Raw genomic sequence first — 9,261 nt, forward strand, 5'->3', positions numbered from 1 at the left:
AAATTATCTGTTGAGCTAACCAACGAAATCGTTAATTTCAAAAGTGACCTTTGCCTTGACGATCGAACCTTCCGAAAAGGTTGAAACACAGCGTCCGTGGTGTCAACACAACAAACATTTGGTCCTTCGAGCCGGATCGACGTCAAGGAAAACGAAACTTAGCGACTTTCCCGCTCTGTCAACTGTTGTGTATTCCAATCACCATGTCATCGTGCGATGAACTTCTCGCTTTGCAAATTCAGCTCATGGGTCAAGTATCGAGAGCGCTGGCCAACTAGAATAAACTCGGGCAAGCAAAGATGACGCAAGCCATCACTCGACAGCGACTCGCCGGTCTCAAAAACACATTCGCTAAATGTCAGGAGCTTGATGGAAAACTCGTTCTCTATGCCGACGATAAATTGAAAGCCTCTCACTCATACTTTCAAAACCATCTTTTCGTCAACTGCGAGGATGTCTACAACGAGGCTGCGGACTTTATGGCAGAGGTGCTAGCCACCTTTAAACCCCAGCCACCCCACCACTCAACGATCAACGTAAGCGGTCTGGCTGACTCATTCCGTCCGTCCTCTCACTTGCCACAGATCAACTTACCGACGTTCGACGGCAACTTTGACAAATGGGAAAGTTTTCGAGATCGCTTCACCTCCCTGGTTTGTAATGATGCTACCATTTCTAATGTCGACCGCATGCACTATCTTTGCTCGTGTGTAAAAGGGGATGTAAGTAACGTGTTGACTCATCTCGCGATTACCAAAGCAAATTTTGTTGTCGCGTGGGACATCCTGCAATCGCGGTACGACAACAAGCGTCGTCTGATTACCGGGCATTTACAAACGCTGCTCCAGCTGCCGGCGCTGGTCTCCGAAATTTCCAAAGACCTTCGGAACTTCTGCGATCAAACGAACGCTGCGATACAAGCTTTACAAAATTTAAGGCGTCCGGTAGAACACTGGGATGACGTATTAGTATTTCTCGTTGCGCAAAAACTTGATAAATTCTCGAGAAAGGCATGGGAACTTAAACTCGGGGATACGGGAGAGTATCCTAAATATACGGAGCTCGATCAATTTCTCGAATCGCAAGTTCGCGCGCTAGAGACTATCGTGCCCGTGACTCCCAAGATCGCGGAGTCGTTTAAACCGAAAAATAAAGTTCTCGCATCACACGCGGCGTCGACCGCGACATTATCTTGTCTTCTGTGCAAAACAAGTCACCTGTTGTACCAATGTTCCACCTTTCTGAATCAAACACAGGCTCAACGTGCCGATTTCATACGAAAAGTAAAGCGTTGCTTTAATTGCCTCAGCGCAAAGCATCCGGTCAAAGATTGTACAAACTCCCGCAGCTGAAAGCAATGCAGTAAGCGACACCACACTCTGTTGCATCTCGATGCGTCCGTCAAAACCAATGAAACCGAACCAGTAGAATCCGCAGTCACGGTAGCGGCAATCGAAAAAATCGAAAGTGAAGTCGCGTCACATACAGTCTCAAAAACCGTGTCGCCGAATTCGCAGATTCTCCTCGCCGCCGCGCGCGTTCGCGTGCATTCATCGGACGGCCGTGCGATCACGATTCGAGCCCTTCTCGACCAAGGGTCTGCTGCTACCTTGATTACGGAGTCGGTCGCCCAATGCCTGAGATTACCGAAAATCTCACGCTCCGTATGCGTCACGGGCATTGGCGATACCCAATCCATCATACGCCATGCTGTTAAAATTACATTAACTCCCACGTCGTGCGATGGGCCCGCCTATTCGACAACCGCGCTCATCATGAAATCGCTCACTCGGTATAAGCCGAGCCGTGTCAACTCCATGTGTTTATGGAAGCACATCACAGGCCTCAAACTCGCCGATAGCGAACCCATGAATCTCGACCCGGTCGATTTAATTATCGGTGCCGATCTATTCGGTTTCTTACTCTTGGAGGGAGTTCGGAAAAGTGCCGAAAATGAGCCGATCGCTCAGAACACCACGCTTGGGTGGATACTCTCCGGTCCCGTGGCTTCCCCTCCTTCCTCTCCCCGTGAATCCGTGCAAATCCATCACGGAACCGTTTTTGATAACCTCAAATCCGACCTTCGTCGCTTTTGAGAGGTCAAAGACATTCCCCGGAAGGCTCACATGAGTCCCGAGAAACTCCAATGTGAGGAACATTTCGCAACCACGCACACTCGCACGCCTGAAAGACGGTACGTTGTCAGGCTACCATTCAAACGCGGCCTTTTTCAGTTAGGCGAATCCCGCTTCGCCGCCCTTTCGAGTCTCAGACGCGTAGAACACCGTCTTGAACGTGAACCGACCACCGCTTCCGAATATCGCAAATTCCTGGACGAGTACGAGAGGCTCGGCCACATGGCCAAGATCCCCCCGGAAGATCTCGTCGTCGACGTCACTAAACGATACTACATTCCGCATCACGCCGTAGTACGAGCCACCAGCGAAACAACGCGTCTCTGCGTTGTATTCAACGCCTCCGCGCGAACCACAAATGGCACCTCCTTAAACGATCACCTCCTGATCGGGCCAAAACTCCAGCGCGATCTCGTCGTCGTGATTCTCCGATGGAGGCAGTACCGATATGTTTTTACTGCTGACATAGCGAAAATGTATCGGCAAATCCGTGTTGATCTTCGCGACACGGATTATCAGCGCATTTTATGGCGTCGCTCTCCTTCGGATCCCGTCGAAGAATATCGAATGCTAACCGTCACGTATGGCGGTGCCTATGCTCCCTTTTTAGCCATTCATTCCGTAGAGCAGCTCGCCGCCGACGAGGGATCGCAATTTCCGCTCGCGGTTCCCGTCCTACTCGAAGAAACATACGTCGATGACTGTGTTTTCGGCGCCGACGACAAAGTTCTCGGGCGTCAAACCCGGGATCAAGTAAACGCACTATAGGCCAAAGGTTGTTTTCGTCTCCGAAAATGAGCAAGTAATTGTCCGGAGCTCATTGCCGACCTCGATCCCTCCGATCATGGCCTTGCGAGCCCCAAAGTTCTCCAGAACGATGAGCATCTCAAAATTCTTGGGATTGCCTGGAATCCGCCTCAGGACGTGTTCCAATTTCAAGTCGCTACCCAAAATCCCGGCACAACAAAACGCGCCATTCTCTCCACTATTGCCAAACTGTTCGATCCGCTCGGCTGGGTGGCCCCGGTCGTCGTCACCGCAAAAATTTTCATGCAGCAGCTCTGGCTTTTAAAATTAAATTGGGACGATGAGATTCCGGACACTCATCTCCGTCCATGGAAGTCTTGGTCGCACGATTACTTGCACACCCTTCAGCAAAGGCCGAAATGGCGCGCCGTTCAGCGATTAGCCCGACTGGGTCAAATCGTCCTCATTCGCAACTCGCTCGCGCCGCCGAGCCAATGGGAACTCGGGCGCATAACCGTGTGTCATCCGGGCAAAGACGGTTTGACCCGAGTCGTCACCGTGAGGACGAGTCGGTCGGAGTACAAGCGCCCTATAACTAAACTGTGCTTTCTCCCGGTGGACATCAAGAACGAACAACCCATAGATTCCGCCAGGGCGGGCGGCGTCACTCATTGATTGACACATTTTTTAATTTCCCCCGTTGTGACATATGTTGTAAAATAATAATTTCGAATGCATTTATTCGAAGCGGGCGGTATGTTCCGGAATCAGCGAGCACCGTCGCGCCGCAATAAGCCCTCTCGCTATTGGGTCGCATAGCCCGTCGTTACACGTGCGAATTCCCCTCCCACCGAAACTGTCAAGTTTGCGCGATCACCGACGATCGACATGTGCGTCGCTCTCGAAAGCGAGTCGGCAATTAGCTACCACACAAAACGGTTCGAATTCGTGCCGGTCAATAACTTCCTATTCGTACGCAATCTGAACGAGTTGATAATCGTAATCGTTGAGACAGCCTACCGCCTACCCCTGTGTGAAAAAACGGTCTGCATCCGGAGTTGTAGCCGCGTTGCGCAAATTAAACGGACGTGCCTATTTTCTACGCGCGAGCCCGTTCAGGAGAGCTCCAGGAACCACGAAGCGCCCGTTCGCGTTGAGTCACGAACGCCCGTGCTCGTTTCAGTGTCGAACGAATCCGTCTTTGACGGTGCAGGGCGCGCCTCCACTCGCCAACGACGACTTGCACGCCTCAAATCAGCGTCCAGTATCGCTCGCCTCCGCCTAATTAGAATAAATTATCTGTTGAGCTAATCAACGAAGTCGTTAATTTCAAAAGTGACCTTTGCCTTGACGATCGAACCTTCCGACAAGGTTGAAACACAGCGTCCGTGGTGTCAACACAACAAACAATACCAATGCCAATTTCTATTTCACATGCATATGGTACATGAAAAAATAAAATAAAGTCGTAAAACTTTAAAAAATTATTTTTATTAATTTTTTTTAACTCGATACCGGGCGATAATAGTTTTAGTTGAATGTTCGGCGAACGTTTATTTGCACGTTCTCTGAACGTTAAAAAGGAACGTTCTCTCAACGTTTAAGAAGGAACGTTCCATGCGACCGTCAAACGAACGTTCTTGTGGTGGCACTTCCGAACTGTTAATGAACGGTGCGGGTTCGAACGTTACCCGGACGTTTTCTCGGCGTGCGTGTGCTGGTGGGGTAGCTTACCTGCTGCTACTCTTCCGCTCGAGATCACGGACATCCGGCTGCCGAGAGAAAGATTGTAAGGCCACTGCTCAAGCACCGTATTATAACCAAGTAAAACCGTCTTGACGCCGAGGCCCTCTCGGGAGTCACGTTGTGCCGCGAGTATTGTGAAATCCGCTCAGTAATGCCGAGAGAAATACTACGGGAGGGCTCGGTCGAGTAAATGAACGAAATAGCCCGTCTCAGAGACTCACGCCCGACCGCCGACAATCAGCGAGCGCTTAGAACAACGCGTACGTAGAGTACACGCGAGCGAAGAATACCGCGTAATTAGAGGCACGCGTGCATCGTGTCGTAGGTTGTAAGCGAGATCTGGCGTATGGATACAGTGCGTGCAGATCGTGTGCAATTACGCCCCCGACGTGAGGGATCGTGTAATCGATGGAGTTAAGAGTCGGGAGATTGTAAAACTGGTGGATAGTCCTTCGCACGAGCCGGACACCGTATCGTCGTGGGGCCGTAAGGTGGGCTCCGCGTAATCGCGTCATGACGTGCAAGGCGTATTTTGCGGGCCGCGCAAGGTATCAAGCGTGATAGCGGATGTTCTTCGCGAGGCCATTGAAAGCGAGGTAGGTTCGCGTAAAGGCGAACTACCTTTCGCGCTACGTTTTGTTCCGCGTTAATGTATCTTGTTCCGCGTTAATGTATCCGGTTCCGAGTTAATGTACCTTGTTCCGCGTTAATATATTTTGTCTCGCGTTAAGGTATTTTGTTAGATCAGTCGCGTTCATGTACCTTTCGCGTTATTATCTTTTGCGTTAGAGTATCTTGTTATATCACCCGCATCCATGTATTTTTGCGTTAATTCGTCGTTGTGTTATTTGCATAGTTAATGAGTCGTATCGAGATGTTTTGCGTTTTCGCAGAATTCGTGGCGGGACGCGTTGTGACCGTTATCGGTCATCTCCGTGAGATATACTATACACTATTTTTACTTCTGATTATTTTCTATGCTCTGTCTTTTTGTTTAAATATACTTTTTATTATTACTATACTTTGATTTATAAAAATAAGGAAAAGGCTGTAAGGGTCACACGCGGTTCTTCAAACGTAGTCTCAAAGCAATTTTATTCACAATAAAACAATCCGTACGTTTCGACTCTGATTCGAGTCATCCTCAGCAGTAGTTCAAATTAGAATAAACGTTCTCCTTTATACATAGCAAGTTTGCTGTTTGGAAATTTGCAGAAACCTACGACTACGACAGCCAAGTCTGTAAAATAAATTAAATGCAAAAATCCAGACAAGTTCACGAGTTCAGAAAACTTACCAAGTAGTCTGGAAAATATAAAAAACAATAGTATGTGCCACACAAAGGCATGGTGAGAAATTATGTAAAGAGCGATCCGGAGATTCTGTCGCCTCGACGCAAGCAAACGATATGAAACCGTATAACACGCAGCCTCAAGTCAAGAGTTGGTACCATAAATAAAAGTGTAGGTCAGGGACAAATAACAAAGGTAAAAATCGATATCTAAATACAGAATATTAAACGCTAATTCTACCGAATGGCAAAGACAGCTATGGGCATGTTTTTACAATTTGTCTAAAATAAAAACGTATGCGTGGTGTAGAAACTCTGTGTCGGTTTGCGAGTTCAAACTGTTCTTTTGTAATTTTATATGTAGCATTTCAGAAACTAGTCGCTTAGATAAGAAGCTCTCTCTGTCAAGGATTTCCACATTTTCCCAATCAAAATCGTAATCAAAATTGATTCTATGTTCAGTTATGACGGATTGAGTTGCTGTATTTCTATTAATGAGATTACGATGTTCCGTAACTCTCGTTTTTAGTTGTCTCAAAGTCTGCCCAACATATGTGGCGTCACAATTTTTACAGGAAATTTTATATACAACATGCTTGTTTGATTGGGTGGGGAGAATATTCTTCTGAACTCTAATGAACCTTTTCAATTTATTAAGACTAAAGAAAGACAAGTTAACATTCAAATCCTCTATCACACTATTGAATTTCTCCGATATATTAGGAACATATGGTATAATAAACCATTTACCCCGACCTTCTTCAATTGTAGGTGGAGGTACGTTCTGTTTCTTGGTACGTTTCTGGAGCAAAGATTTGATTCTCGTATTAATGGTATTGAATATGAATGTTAACGGAGAGTCGTTATTTAACAAAGTGTCAATTATTAGTTTAATATTCTTTTGATGATATTTAGGATGTGATAATATAAACGCCCTATCAACCATGCCAATAACTGTGCTTCTTTTTTGAGAAACGGGGTGTTGCGACATAAAATTTAAATACCGTCCCGAAAATGTTGGTTTGTGAAACCAATCGAATTCTAGGAAGTTATTATTGTTAATCAACGTTACATCTAAAAAATTTGTCTTATTGCCCCCTACTTCAATAGTAAACTGTAAACAAGGGTGGTATGAATTGAAAGCATGTAACGACCCTTACAGCCTTTTCCTTATTCTTTTTAATTTCGAGGGCCTTGTCACTACTTTCATAAACTTTGATTTATTTCATGTGTGTTGATTTCGTTGCGTTCCCTCTCCTCCTCTCCGAGATCGAACAGCGATTGCCAACAGAACCCAAGCCTGAGAGAATAAGCTGGTTAGGATTCGCGTAACGTGGTGCGAGTCATTGCACCTGGCGCCCATGTCGTACTTTGAAAATTATACCGGGTCGAGCTACTATACGTGACTAACAGTTTTGAACAATTCCAGCTTGCAGGAATATAGGTTTTTGGGTAATTTAGAGTAATTGACGGCGCGCTCCTCATCGGCGGGCGAAACCGAAAGGATTCGTCGTCGTCATAAATTCTTATCACAATTTTAGTCCTTCTAACAAATGTATTATCCCTGATATATCTTCAAGCGCTTTAATTCTTTCAAATGATATTCAGGGTATCAACTTATTATTATAGAATAGATTAATTTATAGTGTCCATTATGACAATTTTTACACCTTCCTGGCGATTCTCTAACATTTCCACGAACGAAACGCAATTATCATATCTAATGTCTGCCCAGTTACATGAATTTTTTTCTATGGCTTTTATATTATTATATAAGTTGATAAAAGTAAATTTTTTGACAATGGAATTGTCTGAGTATTTACAATTATTATCCATAGTTCTTAATTGTTGAGTATAAATAATAATCGATGGATTATCGAATAATTAAATAATAAAATGTATGTACAATGAATGGTAGAGACTATGAAACATGTTATCTACAATTATAACATTTATAATTATGGCGTTATTATTTACAATTCAGATATATTATATACAATTTTCATTCGGAGATTCTTAAATATAGACAATTCAATCAATAAAATTTTATTTTAATGTCTCATACAACTCATTTTTCAGCCGACGGAAAGGAAAAACGTTCTGTCTCTATTCCTTGCTTAACCTTACACTCAAAAACTGTATCATTAGCAATACTAACAAATCATGTATCGAGATCATTGTCATTTAGGAGTCTTTCAAGCTCGTTGGAGATAAAAATCCTTTCCGGAACAATTGTACTTCTCCATTTGCATACTGAAAAAAAAACATTCGCCATAATTTGAATAAGTTTAAAAGAAAATTTGTGCGTAATGTAACATAATAGAACAAAATGTAGCAATTGATATATACTACTCCAAAGTTTCAATAAATATAATAACGTATAATAAAAATATGTCAATCATAACCTCAAACTGGCTTTATTCACTTCATTTGTATATCAAAAACCTCTTTGTTCTGTTAAAAATTTTGTTAAACTCGACGGCTAATTTCAGTCAAATTTTGGCATTAATGACAGCTTGTTATATTTAATCATACATAATGTCAATAAACAATAATAATTCTTGCGAAAACGACGAATCAGTAAATTAATTAATTGTAAACTCAGTTTGTCTTCGCAGTGCTTTGTGGGATTTAAATAGCAAATTTTATAAAGATAAGGTATATAAAAGGTGTTCGAGATTCACGGTGAGATAACACGGTGCGTCATCCCTTCAGATGACAGCATCGAGCGGGTAACGTTACCCTGGATCCTCGCGGCAGTTGGCGCAAGCTCAGGCGCGCTGATTAGCAGCATCATCCTCGCGATTTTCAACACTTCGTTCGCATGGCCGCTGAGTGACCAGACGTACTTTTACGTGCTCTGTACAATTCAACGTTTTTGTGAATACGCATATAAGTGCTCATTGAAGCGACTCAACCTGCAGAGACACACTATTCAAGTGTGAAAAGGACTACTCATTAATCTCAAGTGCATCAACACGACGGACCAGGATCTCACACGTGCGCGAGTGCCGGACGTCACTGTTTCAACGGCTCAAAAGCAGCTCACGTAACAAGGAAAGCGATTCATATAATTGCCTCTCGAGTGCACGGACTATTACTTTGACTTCTCATTTTGAAAAGGACTGCTTATCATTTTAAGGACTGTACATATTTTGTTGCTCAATTAAAGACGGCTCAGACTGTGCTTTGAGTTACACTTTAAATAAAAAAATAATTAATCAACACCGTCCACGCGCGTCCCTCTCATCCCACTTCCATTGCCGGGATTAATCAGCAATTTCGCAAACATTTGGTCCTTCGAGCCGGATGCGTGGAACTTACGGTGTAGCTCAGACACAG

At 44.4% G+C, this 9,261-nt stretch overlaps 1 protein-coding gene across 1 annotated transcript; it reads left to right on the forward strand.

Annotated features, from left to right (window-relative positions):
- Nucleotides 1–299: 299 nt before the first annotated feature.
- Nucleotides 300–1,352, forward strand: LOC143899115 (uncharacterized). The gene has a single exon (XM_077409118.1). The coding sequence runs from the start codon at nt 300–302 to the stop codon at nt 1,350–1,352; it is 1,053 nt and encodes a 350-aa protein (XP_077265244.1).
- Nucleotides 1,353–9,261: the final 7,909 nt, after the last annotated feature.

The sequence above is a fragment of the Temnothorax americanus genome, unplaced genomic scaffold (assembly GCF_048541705.1).
Source record: "Temnothorax americanus isolate GAGA-0224 unplaced genomic scaffold, ASM4854170v1 Scaffold253, whole genome shotgun sequence".
NCBI lineage: Eukaryota > Metazoa > Arthropoda > Insecta > Hymenoptera > Formicidae > Temnothorax > Temnothorax americanus.